At 44.9% G+C, this 17,336-nt stretch overlaps 1 protein-coding gene across 7 annotated transcripts; it reads right to left on the reverse strand.

The window, feature by feature from the left end:
* Positions 1 to 201: 201 nt before the first annotated feature.
* Positions 202 to 16,502, reverse strand: LOC148650749 (spermatogenesis-associated protein 24-like). 7 transcript variants are annotated; one of them, XM_088604865.1, is made up of 9 exons: positions 16,252 to 16,502; positions 15,893 to 15,958; positions 14,990 to 15,120; positions 14,457 to 14,527; positions 13,397 to 13,499; positions 11,043 to 12,697; positions 9,885 to 9,970; positions 9,014 to 9,236; positions 202 to 7,089 (listed from the first exon to the last, which is right to left on the reverse strand). In XM_088604865.1, exon 9 carries the CDS (start codon positions 6,984 to 6,986, stop codon positions 2,553 to 2,555), a length of 4,434 nt encoding a protein of 1,477 aa, XP_088460991.1. In that variant the 5' UTR covers positions 6,987 to 7,089; positions 9,014 to 9,236; positions 9,885 to 9,970; positions 11,043 to 12,697; positions 13,397 to 13,499; positions 14,457 to 14,527; positions 14,990 to 15,120; positions 15,893 to 15,958; positions 16,252 to 16,502; the 3' UTR covers positions 202 to 2,552. The 7 variants fall into 7 exon arrangements, with proteins under 7 accessions (XP_088460991.1, XP_088460992.1, XP_088460994.1 ...); XM_088604866.1 differs by lacking the exon at positions 9,014 to 9,236; XM_088604868.1 differs by lacking the exon at positions 9,014 to 9,236 and having other exon boundaries at positions 12,460 to 12,697; positions 16,252 to 16,498.
* Between the last annotated feature and the right edge of the window lie 834 nt (positions 16,503 to 17,336).

A 17,336-nucleotide genomic window follows, 5' to 3' on the forward strand; every position in this document is an offset into this window, starting at 1 on the left:
CAGCTGCTGGAGAAGCTGTGCAGAAGAGTGGCGGAGGCAGCCTCGACTCAACACAAGCTCGCACCCTGCCCAGACTTTAAACACTGAATTCTAGCCCTGTGACGTAACCTGCTGTTGTTACAGTACACACGGTGAGGTGACTGTGTTCAGAAAAGGGCGAGCACATCTTCAGCCATTTGAAGAATGACACCAACAACAGTCGAGGAAACACATATGGTGTCTTTATTACATGTGTACACTAGAGGTGCCCCAGGAGACACAGGCGTCAGTGAGAAGCTGCTTTTACAGTTGCTACTGTCAGATAAAAATAACTTAACAATCCTTCCGCTCCGGGACGAGTGCCTTCTCTGTAGTCTGTGAATCAGAATCTGACCAAGGTAAGCATCTGAGCATGTGATGAAGCATTTGAGCGGACTTGGTTTGGGATTCTGTATTACTTTCCTAAACACACCTAACAAAATGGCGTTTCTACTTGTTCTTAAAGTCAATGACATCTCAGTCACAACGTGTGCAGGTTATTTCTTCTCTGGAGATCCCAGTCACCCAGCCGGGAGGCCCTGTGTGCTCGGGCTGGGGAGCAGGAGGCAGCTGCCCTCTCCAGCCCGACCAGCCCCGCTCTGGGTCCGCCAGCGCAGGTGGGAGTGGAAGGGACAGTGCAATTCCACACACCACTACGCTGGTGGTGTCATGTCAGGCTCCGAATACTTTGGCAAGGGAGTGTGGAAGGTTTCACTGTGGTGTGGCCCATCCCACATCCCTTGTTCTTCAACCCCCCAGTGTTCCCAGAGTGCCCAGTCCTGTACCCTATCCATTCTGATTCATACATTCGACGTGACCGCACGGCCCTCGATTCGAGGTCTTGTCTACTGCACCCGAAGAAGAATTGAAATGCCTACGAGGTTACAGCTGAAAGAGCTGCGGAACAGTGCAGGTGGTCTTTATGAGTGCGAACGCCTTCGCTGTTGCAGTAAGAAAGGACCATTACAGACGTGCTGATCAGCACAAATGTTCTGTCATTGTAGCACTGTCTACAGCGGGACATGTTTTTAAACCACATCTGAACTAAATAATGTGAAAGAGAAAGATACAGTCTAATCCAATGCACATTGATGCTGCAATCTGGAGAGGTTTTTCATTAGGTTAGAAATTACTTGAAAAGGAACAGCTGCTTTGTGAATTGAGTTCCAACAGCTTTCACATAGTGACCCCATTAATGACAGTCGTAAGGGCAGCGACTGCTACAGCATTTTAAACACTCTCCCACATGACTGAACCCTTCAAACACTTTTTTCAACACTAACGTGTTCACAAATGCTTTCACTCTCTGACTTTCAGTCCAGACATTCTGCTAATGATGAAGTCAAACAGAACAGAACAAGCTCCGTAAAACACAACAAAGCAACAGATACCTACAGATCAAGAAATAATAACATTTTGAGAGATTAACAAAGCCCTACCAGAGGTCAAACTGAGTATATAACTGATTTGAAAGAGGCAGTTTGTCCCAACTGTACTGGACTGGAAGCCTGGAACAGACTTCAACCCCCAACTGGCATTTTCTGTCACCGAGCTGTGAAAGTAACACAGCCCTTTCACTGACTCCCCCTGCCAGGCCTCAGCTGTCTCTGAGGACAGTGCGCTCGAGCTGAGCTCTCTGACCCTTACAGGCTTGGGGGTGAATTATTCACCGCTAGCCCCCGCTGCTGAGACGTTTCCAAGAAGACTCTGCTTTTATAGCTCGTGTGAAGAATGCAGCACTAGAATGCCTGGTAACTTGTTCAGGATAACAACGGTCTCTTTTCCTCTGCCAAAAGACCACACAGTCCCCGACTAGCACAATCTATGAAATATCAGAAAGTAAGTACAGAGAAATGAGATAGGTACTGTACAGTGGGGAAATCCTTTTGTTGTGTTATCAGTAATACAGTTCTTATGATCTATTAATAGTAGTGTTTTTTTTTGGTAGAATGGCCAGCATTTCTGAAAAGAAACTCCTTTTTCATTTATTAGTAAAATGCTATTGCCTATTGATGGTTTTTATCACATTATCACTTGCTGAGGATTACCTATTCAAAAAAGGACACACTGTAACGTCTGAGCAAAAGATCAACATTAAAACTATCATGTAACTGCTACATGCTCAGCCATGCTTAGATCTGAATCTGGACCCTGTTCTTTTCCACAGTTTGGAAATGAGGTCATAAACCAACTATTAAATCTGTAAATTCTTTAATTTGTCTTGTAAAATGTTTTTTTGCTAATATTTTTCTTAATAAGCAACTACCGTTATTTCCTGATTCTGAAATAATACCTGATGCCTTGAGCTCTTGAGCTCCGTATGCAGCTTTGTGATCGCAGTAATACAGGATTTGACAAGCCAACCCAGATGTATTCAGAAATAGTCTACAGCAAGAAATTTATACAAAAATTATAAATGTATAAGTTATATTTAAAATGAAACAAAACAGTAAAACTCACACTTGGGACCAAGATGGACAAACTTTGAAGCCCACCTATTCTTCAATGCTGTGCACTTCTACTGACAATACATTTCAGGATCTTCTTATACCACCTGAAGAGCTAGGAGGACGTTTCAGGTGCAGTTCTGGCAGTGAAGGGTTGGGGCTTGCGGTCATTCCTGTGGGAATGTAGTACATGCTCTCCAGGTAGTTCTGCTCTGTGGGCTGGTTGCTCGGCACCTCTGGCTTCAGGTTCTGGCTGGCTGCACTGCCATGTGGGGTGCTGCCCGGCAGGTCAGGGTGACCTGGCGGCAAAGCTGGGTGAGAAGGCATCGGCAGCCCAGAATAAGGCATGTAAGGTGAGCTGTACATTCCTGGGTTCATAAATGAAGAATAAGGGGAGGCTGGGTTCTGGTACACCCCGCTGTGCGACAGAGCTTGCTGGGGTATCAGCACCTCCACATACTGTCCTGTTTCAGGATCGTACAACATTTTGCGCAGTGGTTGAACAGGCATGTCAATGTAGAAGTATTTCCCGGTTTCAGGGTCGAGCAGCACTTTTCTCGGACTCTGATTGTACTGGAAGCAGGGCACGGCGGAGCTGGCGACGTTCCCAGGATACGGGAGGCCTTCACTCCCACACTCGGCAGCGAATGGAGACAGGAAGCCCCTGGGGCTGCACAGGAGTTGCTGCCTTGTCTCCTGGGCCGTTTTCGGGGGCTGGTGGAGAGGACTTCCACCGGCGGGATGCGAAGACTGTGGCGATTTATGACGGGTCACGCTGTGGCCTGGCCTCTGACTCGCCCGCCTCTCTTCAGACTCCAGTTGCACTGGAAAGAAAGAGGCAGCTGAAGGAGGGTGAAGTGGAGCTGGAGGCACAGACTTCATCTGCCCCGCCTGGAGAGGAAACGCCGGGTGATTCAGAGCACTTGTGTCTGTTCTTTGCGTTTGGGATGTCATCGCCTGCTGGGATTCTGGTGTTTCACTGTCGCACCAGGCACTAGCAGGAGAGGGGGCTGGGGGACTCGGCAGTGGAGCTGGACTTTTCTGTGTTGCAACAGAACATGAACACTTGGGAGGAGCAGGGCAATACTTGTCTGGCTTCCCGGGTGGCAGATCTGTTGCAAGAAGACGGCTGAAACTCTCCCTTTCATCATAACTAGGAGGGTCGTCCGAAGCATAAAGATCTTGACTGAATTCTCCATAGCTGCGACTTTCTGGCTGCAAGATGGAATCCTGTGTGGATTTATGGCTGCATTCATCAGTCAGTTGCTCTTTGCTGGCATCCGATGCTGCAGCCTGACACTCTGGTGGCAGGAGGTCAGCTGGGGTTTGACTCTGTGGCAGGGGGAGGTCTGCTTCAGCTGGGGTCGCCATTCTTCCTGACTCTAAGCCTGTACTCTTGAGAACGCATGTTTGCAATGGCACTTCCAGAGTGTTGACATGCTTGGGAGCAGAATTACTGTCCTCACTGGAGGTTTCACAGACTCCTATGTCAGCCTGGAATCCTTTCTCTTTCAAGATCATAGAAACTGAATGGCTGCTGCTGCTTGGAAGGCAGCCTGCAGCTGGTGTCTCCTCTGGTCCATCTTTCAGGACGAGCAATGTGGATATTTCCCTTTCTCTACTGGGAGGATCAATGCTTGTGTCGCTGAGCTCTGGGTTCCTAATCCCTCCCAATGTCAGTTCTGAATTCTTATCTCCATCACTGTCTAGCATCTTCACAGGCGTTTCTCTCAGACCTGTGGTCTTTGTAACGGAGGTTTTATCAGGTGTCTTACGCATGTCTTTGAGTAAGATGCTCTCGATTTTACTGGTCTTGGGACTCACGGAAATAGAAACGTTTTCCCTGGTTTGCACCACTGGAGACACGCATGTTGTTTTCTCCTCCTTCTTTGTAACACTGTGGCTGTCATCTGCCTTGCTTTCTGGTCTGCTGATGGATTTGCACTCTATTAACACTGGTGGTGGACCAGCAGGCAGGAAGAGGGCTTCTTCTGGCTCTGGCAGCTGACTTTCTTGAGGTGGGGCAGCTGGCGCCTTAAACGACAAATTGTAAGTATTTTTCACAAGCTTCCTCACATCTCTCACCTTGTGAATCAGAGTTTTTCCTTTATTATGTGAGGTAGTTTCCACCAGGTCACTTTCTTTGTTTTTCTCTTGGTCTACTCCAGGTGTACTCACTGGACGTAATGACTCTCCATTCCCCACTTTTCCGGTTTCTTTGTCGGGAGACAGACAGGCAACTCTCAAGGTAGTCCGAACCTTGTCGTTTGTGTTGGGTTTTAGAGTTATCTCTGGGGCTTCAGACTTAAATATGGCTCTTGGATCCTGCTGTTGACACTTTTCTGTGTTCACAGGATGCTGCTCTTCTTTGTCTGTCCTTCCTGACTTGCTGCGTGTGGGTCGAGCGGTACTTATAACATCCACCCTGCCTGTCGTGCTGGAACTTGCTGAGTCACGCCATTGCTGCCCAGGATTGTCGCTGGCATTGTGCTCCGCTTCGTCTTTCATGATCCCTTCATCTGTGCATGCCTTCCTCTTCTCACAGGGTATAACCAGTTCTGACCTTTTCCCTTGCTTCCCGTTGCTGCTTTTCGTATTGGCAGCTCCTTCCACACAGTTCTCAAAAGCATTGAAGCTGTATTTGCAACATGGCTTCTGGTGCGTTTTTGCACTCACCGTGGTGTTAAGTATTATGTTGCTGGTATCAGTCACATTCTGATTGCTTAACTCCAATTTGCCAGGCAGCAGAGGCTCCAGTGACAGCTCTTCTGAAGAAAGGCTGCAGTCTGACTTGACCCCTGAAGTAAAGCAAAGATCTGAAATTTCGTTCTTTGGAGTCTCCCTGCAGCGTTCCAGACCTTTGTCACGCCCGGGTGAAGCGGTAACCGTGACTGGTGGCTGCCCATCCCGAACAGTCCTCTGAAGCTGTTTCAGTTTGTGTTCGTACAGCATCTTCTTAGACAACACATTTTTTATGAGGCAAGATGCAAATTTAGTTTTACTAGACGTCTCATCCAGTGAGACAGACTTCTGCAGTTTCTTTTTGTTGTCCTGTCGGATCGTAACATCCTCGGTTTTGTGATACCCATCTTGAATGGCAGCCGGTGTGCTATGCTGGCGTAGCAGAATGTCCTGCGTACGCCTCTCAGAGCTCCTGTGCGTGGGTTTACATTCGCTTTCGCTGGACTCACTTGCTCTCGACTCGCTGGTGTCGCGTCTCTTGAGCTGGATTTGACGTTTGGGCACAGTCCTTTTGCCTCTTTTTAGCTCATCTTTGCTTTCAAGAGCCACATCCTCGCATTCAAAATTTCCCATCTCAAACTTCTCAGCGGGCTCCTTGCTGTCTGGCGCAATGACATCATTGCCATCTGTTCTGGACGAGCCGCGCAGGTCAGCGTACGCTGACCACACATTAGCCCCGCAGCTCTCCCCCGTCGAGGGCCGCGACGCGTTGGCGGAAGACCTGTAGCTGGAGTTGTAGATGTCAAGGTAGTCGACTTGAGGGCTGGACAAGCTCTTGAAGGCCAGGTCGGTGAACCACTTCACCTCGTTGTCTGCTTCATCCAGCTCACTGCCCATGCTGGACGCCTCGCTGGCGCAGTCTCTGGTTTGGTGGGTTGCCGCGGACGGACTGTGGCTGCTCTGCTTCCTTGCACTTCCTGGCTGTTCTTTCGGCTTCTGCCGCTGCGGACTGAACGGACACTCTGAACAACAGCGCCCTGGCATTCCCAGCAGGGGCTCTCTGTCTGTAAGCACTGTGCTGGAACTCGCAGGCCTTTTTCTATTCTTGGCCGTGAGTGACAGCTGAACCTGTTGCTCCTGGCAAGTGGTGCCGCAGCTGCCCCCCCCCACAGTGGGATCACTTTCGCTGCGTCTGCCGACGGACCTTGAGCTAATGAGGACCGGCTCAGTGGAGGCCACTCTCAGAGAGGGGTGTCCCCCTACTGCCACACTCATTTCACCCTCTTTCCGCCACTCTGGCTCAGGAATCGGACCTGTGTTCTGTACTTCACTGCTGTCCTGCGTGGCCAGCTGTCCGGGGCTACGGGGCATTACTGTGGGGCGATTAACTCCGGCCGTGAGCGCGATCTTCTTGGCCGCGTGCCCGCGCTGTGAGATGTGGCTTTCGGGGGCGACCCCGTGCTCCGAGTCCGTTTGCTCGGGCGACAGGTCCTCTTTGGAATCCTCGAAGTTCTCGCTCGAGTCGCTTGAAGGCTCTGCAGCCTCCGAGCACAAGGCCGTATGGTACGAGCCCGAGGAGTCGCAGACTGCATCGTCGATCTTCGAGCCTTCGGCGGAGTCTCTCTTACTGGACATGTTGCTACTTAAAAACACAGGGGCGTCGCTGTCATCACCAAAAATATCGCAGAGTGAAGTCCTTTCTGTAATAGAGTGCTGTTTGCTTCTATTGCGCACTGCATCGCATAAGAACAACTCGGTCATATTTTCATCGTGATTTTGAAAGCTGGGGTCTCCATTTGTTCTCCTAAGAACATGGAGGTTTTCTTCTTCAGAAGACATGTTTTTTTTGTCATACTGATCTGAATAAAGCCGATAAAACAGGCATTTAGGCAAACTTGCGAGTGTTTTCTCCTGCTATGGGGCACAGGAGCACGACTTTGACCTGTGAAAACAAATGAGAAAAGAAAGATGTAAGCCTGGTATTACCTTACAGATATTTCAGTGCCCTGATGTGTTTTTTGCCACATCATGGCAAGAAAGCCTGGCTGAAAGTTTGATAAAAATATATTCATAGAGAGACCAGAGAACATTATACTATTCATTTTTCTTCACTGTAGTCCCATTATTCAAATTACTTGTGTAAGGGATTTTAAAATGAACATAAAATTGGGGGCAAACCTTTTAAAGTATTCAGTTGATGGTGATCTTTGTAATCTGTAAATATTAACAATGTAATGTAATACATTACCTCTAATATTGCCCCCTCCAATTTCTTATTAACCAGAAAGGTATTTACTTCGATACCTAATAGTAAATTATTGCTTTTTTGGGAGACAGTTTGTTCACCTGGCTGGTAGTCCCTAGTATTTTATAATAAGTATACATCTGCAATGAGCTCTTTTATATTTCCTAAATTAGTAGAGCACACCTGGCAATGCATGAAGCAGATTCATGTTCTTATGTACAAGGCAGCTTCAATGTAATAGCAAATGTAAGGTGAACCCTGTCCACCCAAACCACAGTACAGCTCCTCAACCCGGGCCGGCAAGGACCACCCGCTCTGAGGGCTGGTCACAGAGGAGCCTCACCCACAACATTCTCTCATGTCCAGATGGCAAAATCCTGACTAGTATTATCCACTAACGGGGATTAAAATCTTGGCAAAGAATTTTGTTTTGCAATATTTGCAGCTTTTGTCAGATTTCAAGAGGGGAACTCCTGCTGAGCCTGTTGTCTGGATCACTGTTACAGCATTCTGGCCCTGAACCTCAGACACAGCTGTAGCCACGACCCTCCTTCCAGCTGCTAACCCCCGACTGACCAGAGGCTTTCCAAAGAGTATAAGCAGGGGCCGCTGGAAAACAGGAAGCTACTGTCAAGAGACACATGTGGAATTTGCAGTTGGAGGTGTTGCTGTGTTTTCTATCTGTGTGGCTAATATGTCAGGCTGATGGTGAGTATACCTTACTGCTCCCAACACCACCCTCTTATAACAGTCTGCTGTGTAATTACCATTATGCTTTTTGCCAACATCTTACAAATGTTAAATTATTTGACAAATTCCGGGTCTCAAAGGACCATGCCCTAGGACAGGCACTGTGCTGTTCACCTACAGTGAGTCACCCAGAGTGATACAGCCTGAGATCTCTTCTGTCCAGCACACTGCCTGTCACATCATCTCCCAGAACTACTCTCTTGACCAAATGCAGCAATTTCACAAATAAAGACAATGAATTTTAAAATTCACTTTGAGATTGTCAGTGTCAACCTGGAAGAGACTGGTTTTGGCAAAACAAGTCACACTTCTTCCTGTCCTTACAGCTGTAGAGCTCCTCACAGAGGTGTTTAGCTGTTCAATGCCCACATGCATTAAAATTAAAGCCTGATTTGATGGAATAGGATTTGGTGTCACTGTAATATATTGAAAAATAGGACAGCAAAATGGCCTGTCAAATAATTATTAAATGTATCTGTGCATGCCATTACTTAGCTAGAAGAGGGAAAGTGGACTATATACTGTAACTGGAAAGTAGTAAAATGTCTAAACAAATCTATACAATAAAATTATAACACAAATACAACTGGAGATGCCAGTTTTATAGTCCTCCCTGTTTTATTATGACAGATGTGTACGAAAGACAGCAGAAATAACTATAGGAGTTTATCAACAGCAAGTATTAGTGTATCAACATTTGGTGGGTATAGAAGGGTTTATTTTAGGGAAGTGAATTTAAAACAACTAATTTTCCTACCATTACTTTGAAAAAAACGTATAAATTTGGTTCATTTTGAAGGATTCCTCTTCAATGCAAACAAGTCAGATAGTATCCATTTTCCCCTCCCTCAGTATTTTGGAAGAAGCTGACCTTCTGTCTACGTGTCCAGCAGTGAGTGTGCAGGTGAACAGCGTTCAGTAGGAAGAGGGCCGCGGGGCTCAGGGCTTTGGGCGGACACTGGAACCCCTGCCTGCTGATCCCCATCACCTTTGACAAACTCCATTCCAGTAAAAGTCCCAGCTTGTCTGTAGACAGCTTGGATTTACAGTGTCTTTGTTGGAGTGAGCCTGGGATTTTACTTTAGTCCATTTTCCTAAAGACAATCATTAACAGTTTATCGATGATAGGAAATAACCAATTTGATTTCATATTTTATAAAAATGATTATTGCTCATTGAAATTATTATTATTTTTTCAATTGAACTGTAGTGAATTTTGTTACAGAACTCAAGTTATATCGTAAATATACTTCTCAAAATACAGTACTGCTTCATAATTAAGCTTAGTTCACCTCAAATATCAAGATTACACTTTTGAACCTTAGCAGACTGTTACTAATGTCTTGCGGGCAGTATTTAAGTGACTATTAAACAGATTTACTTATGTAATTTACTTAATTACAATGCTTGATTATTTTATCTAAACTGCATGTAATGTTACCATACATGAATAACCCATTCAGAATCCACATAGTCAGCATCCAGTCTGTATAACAAGTAACACCATTCTCCTTTAGATGCACCATTCATATTTACTTGCTTTTAAATTTAAAGCAAGAAAAAGGGCTCTACGGCAGTAAACAGTCCTGAGAAATATCATTTTAAGTGAATCCAAGATCAAGTTCGTTAGCCTAGTACGGCATTCTGGTCTTTTATTGCCACAATATCACCTGCAGTGAATGGGCTTGAGCATGCTGTGTCAAGTGAAAGCTTTAAAATTTGAGAACTGAATCTAGTGTTACCTTCAGGTATAGTAGACTGGATCACGTGGGTCGAAAACCCAGCAGAATCCACAGGCGCTGTCCAGTGCTATTGAATCTCATTCTTGCTGCAGATCAAGAAGTCCATTTCAGTGAAAAGCAGGGAGAAATTAGCCTCAATTTAAAGTACCTTTACAGCTTTTACATGAAGAGACAGGCAGTTTCCTGATCAAGGGATGGCTGATCAGAACTCTTTAATTCAGATTGTCTTCTGCCTGATGTTCTTGGACACTTATGTGGTATCACAGTCAGCATCCAGTCTGTATGGTTCAAACTTAGTTATAGTTAGCAGCAGGTGCTAAACCAATCTGGACAGAAGCATCCGAGAGGAATCTGATATGCCAAGCCAGGAGAGTCACAGGGCTGTGCTAAATTTAAAACAGTGCTGTTGCTGGAGAGAAGGAGAACAAAATGTCTGGCTCATTAGAGAGACTGCCTCTCGCCTGCAAACAGACCGCTCCAGGCATGGACCAAAACCTTCATGTTGAATCCCTGTCTCTCCCCGTGGTTTACAGACAAAAAACATTGATATTGCACTCACTAAAAAACAACTGAATTAAAGACCATTTTGATATACCGAAACATTTGTTAAATGTTTTGTAAATCAAACATTAATGACAAGACAGAGACAGGAATGAGGCAAATACATTACAGGCAGTAACGCCAGGTACCTAACGCCAAGTCCTTTAATATAGTTAAAAGATAACAGCTTAGGCAAATATAATCATCCTCACAACCACTGTTAATTTGAAACACAATAAAAATATTTCATTGTGTTGAAAGAAATGCATTCCTCTAGCTTAGTATTTACTGTTTTTACAATACACCCATTCAATTTACAACCACCAAGTGTGTCTGTATGTTTTGGCTCACACAGAGATCAATGTGTTTACACAGGCTCCTTTGACACTGACTCATCCCACCCTGAGTGACAGTAATATTCGAGATCTCTCTCAAACAGCTAAAGGACAATCATAGAATCAAGTGTAATTGACTGGTTTTGGGTGGCTGTAAAACAACTAAATTAAGCCGCAAAATCATTTTTATTATTAACAAGCAATGTGTGGAAACTGCATGGAGACAAAAGTAATTTATTAATCCTGTTTTAAATAAAAGTGACACAGTTACTAAAATACATACCTGGGAACACACATGAAGAAGGCTCCACGGCCGAAACGTTGTGTTTTCTTTCTTCTTTTTTCAGCATGGAATGAACCTATTACATGTTCCGAGTTGTGCCTCTTTTATTTATTTTCAAGCCAGTCCCGAAAGGGTTAACTTTAAGGGAGATGAGTCAACTCATCTGGGATGAAAGAATGCAAACCACTCCTACTATGTGATATGTGCCTGGAGCCTGCAGGGAATGTAGCAGTTGCCCTTGTACACAGGAAAACGGTGGCAACCTACGGTCACCAGGAATTCTCTAAAAAAATGTTTGTAAGCAACTACTTTACTTAAGAAAGGTAACAAACAAGAGGAACAAACACTGTTCATTGTGAAGAAGTTCAGTAGCTTTCTTTAAAAATCACAGGAATGTGTAGACACATGACAAATGACTGTATGACAGTACATCAGAAAATACAATGAAGTTAATGCCCTTGCAGAACTCTCCCAGATAATTCAATTCCTTCATAGTAAGGATTTAAGAGAAACAGTGATAAAATGATCTGCTCGAGACCTGGTGATACATGCCTCTACAACCTATTAAAGCTACAACGAGTTCTACATGTCATACTGATCATAAAACACAAAACTTCAGAAAATAACTAAATGTTGCAAAACACTAGAGTTTGGATTGATTAACATTCTAATTTTTTTAGCTCTTTTGAGTTAACTGTGATTACTCATTAATGCCAAGCAATAATCTAGCTCTTGAGCTCTGCATTTATAAATAAGGACTTGGTTTTCTGTTAATGGATAACTATGGCAATGTTTTTTAAACACTCATTCCTAAATTTCAGAAAACCCCTTACAGAATTCCTAGATTGAATGAAACCACCTCTACATCTTATTATATGTGCAATGTGATACCTTCACACTATATATGAATATGTGGTAGCAATTCAGCAAGGTTCAGTAAACATATGTCTCTGTTTTAAGAATTAAAAAACAGAAGAGATGCTAACATTTATTAACAAACAAGTAATCAAAAAGCCTATATACTTGACTTACAATACACAGTTTAAGCAACAGCACAAGCATTGTTTACAGTAAAAAAATACATTTCCTTTGCACTTATTAATTATTCAAATGAACTATAACACATCAAATGTTCTCATGTGTTATAAAGGTTACAAATGAGAGACGGTCATTTGGCCCATCTAGCCTGCTTGATTGCTAGTAGCTAGTGGAAACGAGAATCCATTTTTGAAAGAAGGCAGGCATGCTTCAACAAACTGGCTGTGTAGCTTGTTCCTTGCTGCCACAAAATCTCTCAATGATGATGAGCGGAATGTGTTTACTGATGAGACAGTCAACAGGTTTAAGAATAAGGAAATTCTAAATTGAACAAGAAAAACACTTCGACTAGTAGTCATCAGTCTCCTAAGATACAGACCTTTGCTTCTAGGGTCCACAGCGTGGGTCCAGGTTTTGCTCAGGCCCTGTAGTGCCAGGGCTGTTAGTGGCGTAGTGGAGACCCTGAAGACTGTACGACCCAGCGTTAGTCCTCCAGATTTGACACTCATGTAGGACAAGGCTGTGGGTGACGGGTCCCGCTTCTGCTCTTCTTCAGAAGCTCTCGGGCTATGTAGGCTTCTTGCTGTTTTTGTATCTCAAGGTCCCTCAGCTGGACTCTGATAGAATAAGTAAGATAAGACTAAGACTGGGTAAGCAAAACCCCAAACAAGCAAGAGAACCTGCTATTGCAAAACCCCATGAGAGCATTCAGTGGCTCAGTAGTAGGCTCTGTGTATGGGTCTGTCACTGTAGTCTCTTTACTAGAACTGGCTGCAATGGGAGAAGAACCAGACACTCTACTCATGCCACCTTCCTCAGTGGAACCAGGAATCAAACTACAAGGAAACAAATTCATAACAGCCAATCAAATCTACCTGCACGTCACTGGTAAGAACCTGGAGCCTTCAGACTCCATGCAGAAAGCCATCAAAGTCCAGGAGGACCTGAATGCTACCATGCTCACTATGGAAATGCATACACTTGCTAAAGTAATACCTACAGTAGACCAACACTTCACTCTGATTCTTCTAATTGTAACAAGCAAGTATCTTTGCTTTTCTGTCTAGACCATTTTTAGTCTGGGGTGAAATAAGGACAGATCATCTTTGATGATGAGGAGGTGGGATGCTTAGACCAATAATTTGATTTTACAAAAGCTGTTTTTTCTCAATCTTGGGGCAAAGGAAAAATAGCCCTTTACTTGTCTGGCTTTCAACTCTCTCAATAAACTGGCTGGTAACACACTGTGACGTGAATCTAATAAAGGAAAAGGCAACTGACTTCCTATACATACAGGGAGTATTAAATGTACCTACTTAAAAGTGTTTTTTTGTTTTTCTAATTTCCTCTGGAGTTCGCTGATTTGGTCATCTTTTGCTTTCAAAATGGCCTGGTGCATTAGAACAGAGGATTCAAAATCTGAAAGGAAAACATCAGTTAACTTTATAGCCTGCACTACAGACATCACTAACTCTGCTGCACAGACCTGAAAAACAACAAGCACAGTTGCCAGCAGACTGGTTTCCAATTATTTAATAACTAAAAAACAGTAGTGTAACCAACAAAATATTAGGAAATATCTTTGGAATTACATGGTTTTTACAGCATTAAATATTGTTGCATTTATCCTTGCCATCTCCTGTTAAAATCATCCAGGCAGTTTCTCCCAGAAACTCTGAAATTAATATCTGTACCTTTAAATCAAAGGTGATTTGGCCAAATAAACGTGAAGGCAGAAGTAACGGCTGGAGACCATGGGAGCATTCTGCACTACCATTCTGTAACGAGCTGCCACTCATTCCTGTCCTGTTCCACTCATACAGAGCCCGTGCTGGACTGCGTACTGGCTGAGTGACGATGACAGGTATCTAGTATGGACTACATGGCTCACGCCCATTCAAATACACTTGTAATGGGAAAAATCAAATGGCCATTCCCCACCCATTTAGGAGATGTGAGGGCTTTGGACTAAAACATCAGGAAGTGCTACAGCCGAGAGCAGACAGTTCCATCTACAGGCAGCTGACAGCTCCATCTACAGGCAGCTGACCAGAAAGAAGATTACAGTGGCTGCAGAGTTTGTGTGTCCCTTAGGATGGTCTGAATTCTTCTATATTTCAGATGTAAAACATTATTAGATCATCATGAAAATAGTATTAAAAGATTAATATAACCTTATTTAACATAAATAAATAAATTCTATGTAATGTTTAATTAAATAAATTATCTATGAATTAAGTAATCTATCTAAAATCATGTAACGGTAAATATCCTTGGGCCGAAAAGTGAGAACTCCAGATTCAGTAAATGGTGGCTCCTGTTTGTAAAGCATCTGACTGCAAACATTAAAAAGATTTTAAGGAAATGAAAACTTACGACTACACTTGCTTTTCATTTTTTCATTTTTTGCTGACTCTTTCAGTGCTCTGTTCTTCATACTGGCAAGCCTGGGTGAAAAAAAGATGGAAAAAAACATTTATGTATGTTTTTCATGATTTTGCATTAAAAGCCTCTACGCATCTTTACAAATAATAGTTTAATTGATAAAATCTGACAATTATTTGCACAAATATCAGTTAAAGATGTGATAAAATGTCATTACAAAACCAGTAAACAGTTAAGGCAAGTCTAACGCAAGGCTGGTAGACAGCAAGTGAAATATTGGGTGTTTACTCTCATTAACACTTTCATAGTTTAACCTTCATACTGTAGCTGGCCTAATGTTTGGAATACAAAGGCTACAGGACCTGCAAGACAGATTATGTGCGATACAAGATTATATATTTCAGATACTTAAAGAGTACAGTGTTAATGTCAACTGAAGGAATCGGTTTTATTTTGGTGCATTTTATTGTTTAGAGCAGGACTAATAAATGTTTTGTATTATGACAAAGTTAACAAGTGTTTACGCTTTTTCAAAAGATTCCTTTTCTCTTTGAAGGTTTTTTGAGAGAACTTCTATCTCGCCCAGAGCGAAGTCCAGCTTCTCCGACTCCCTGGCCAGCAGTTCCTGTGTCCTCACACGCCACTGTCTCTCGCTCTACAAGGTAAGGCGGACAGTCGGTCAGTTCCTGTGTCCTCACACGCCACTGTCTCTCGCTCTACAAGGTAAGGCGGACAGTCGGTCAGTTCCTGTGTCCTCACACGCCACTGTCTCTCGCTCTACAAGGTAAGGCGGACAGTCGGTCAGTTCCTGTGTCCTCACACGCCACTGTCTCTCGCTCTACAAGGTAAGGCGGACAGTCGGTCAGTTCCGGTGTCCTCACACGCCACTGTCTCTCGCTCTACAAGGTAAGGCGGACAGTCGGTCAGTTCCTGTGTCCTCACACGCCACTGTCTCTCGCTCTACAAGGTAAGGCGGACAGTCGGTCAGTTCCCGTGTCCTCACACGCCACTGTCTCTCGCTCTACAAGGTAAGGCGGACAGTCGGTCAGTTCCCGTGTCCTCACACGCCACTGTCTCTCGCTCTACAAGGTAAGGCGGACAGTCGGTCAGTTCCCGTGTCCTCACACACGTTAGTAGGCATCAGCAGAACCAGGACCCACAATGTGTACTTGTACACTGTCCTCCGAGATCGCCAGGCACTGCACAGGCACACAGACTGGAGCAGGTCCGGACGGGCCGCTGGGCTCAGAGCTGTCCGGAGCAGGGCTGGCCCCAGGCAGAGCAGCAGAGCACAGCCCAGCCTCCTCCCCCACCTTGTGCATCATGCAGGTATTGAAGCTTCTGTTTCCGTTTAAAAACCACGCCGCCTGGGACACGGAACTGGCAGGGCTACATGGAGGACAGAAAGGGCTCCAGCCCCTAGTTACCTCCAGCTCCAGAGCCACCTCCTCGTATTTCTCTTTCGGTACCATCGACTTCCCTTGAACTGCCATCTGTGGAAACGCGACAAAACAGACAAGTGCTTTGTAACGTCCGCCAGCCTGGAAACGTACACATGCCGACAGGGTGAGTGCACGATGAAGTCCACATCTGACCAACACTCGTGGATGCCAGCAGAAGCTCCTGTTAGTGTCCAATTAAACCGTTTCATTCGCCACGACCAGCGTGGGCGCTATTCGTTTCTTCAGGTCGACGGAGGCGTAATACAATCACCGACCCGACATGCATCTCGTCGGGACGGCCGTTTCACTGGTGCCGCACTCGCGGAGACGGCCCTGAACCTCACCTTCTCTCTCAGGCCGAGGATGATGCTCTGCTGTGTCTGGATGACGTCCCGCATCTGATCGTAGACCACCCGGCTCGCACCCGGCCCGTCGCCCCGCATAGCGACCTGCCCTGCCCGACTCGCACCCGGCCCGTCGCCCCGCATAGCGACCTGCCCTGCCCGGCCTGACCCAGTCCGACTCCCCGTTTAAACCGCGTCGTCTCCTAGAAACCGGAGCTCCGACAAGCTCGCGCAAGCGTGGGCTGTCGGGAAATAACACAGGAACCGTAATGGGCAGAATATAAACGCATGCCGGACAGATAGCAGGATCCCAGAGACTCTATACATATATCGAAATGCAGGCTAACATTTCTAATCGTCTCACCTGTATTGATATTTCTTATCCTTTAGTGGTTGTTAATATAAGTGGTAACTGCAGCACGGTAAACAATACGAGCTCTATTAATTCACCTACTCTTTACGATTCGTTTACGTTCTGAACAATACGGTACTGCTCACAGAGGCTGAGGTTTGTATCGAGGTGTCCGAGGGGAGTGTATTACTGAAACCCCTCACTCGTGAATGACGCCTTTATGCATAAACCCACCTAGAGTATCAACCACAGTACATACTGTACATTGTAAGGCATGCAAATACTGAACTACTTGGCAAAGTGAGGGGAGGAAATAAAAAGATGAAGTAAAGTGTTCGCCATTTGGGGTGTGGTCTGCACCTTCTAGGTGCTCTGGAAAATGCAACACTGGATTTCTTGTTTTGAGTGCAAGTAAGGTTCTGGCAATGCAGCTAACACAGCCTGAAGTATTTAAACGGCATTTACCGCAGTCATGGTCTAAATTAGTTTAACACTTCGTGAGGAAAAGGCACGGGTTTTCCATTGCAGATTTTAAAGATTAAAGTCAGAAAGTGCCTCTTCCACTTTTCGAAGTGATTGAGGTACCAAGGGATCTCCTCACCAGGGCCTGGCTCTCAACAATCTCATCCTGTTGAGCCTCATCAGATCCAGAATTATGTAGACAACATTTCTGACAGAATCCTCCTGTGGGACACCAACGCCCTGATCGATGCTTCTTGAAATTCACAACTTC

Source organism: Lepisosteus platostomus, chromosome 13 (assembly GCF_059453375.1).
Source record: "Lepisosteus platostomus isolate fLepPlt1 chromosome 13, fLepPlt1.hap1, whole genome shotgun sequence".
Lineage (NCBI taxonomy): Eukaryota > Metazoa > Chordata > Actinopteri > Semionotiformes > Lepisosteidae > Lepisosteus > Lepisosteus platostomus.

Excerpts from the sequence above, each read along its gene's own strand:
- LOC148650749 (XM_088604870.1), bottom strand. The coding sequence starts at position 6,986 with ATGTCTTCTGAAGAAGAAAACCTCCATGTTCTTAGGAGAACAAATGGA.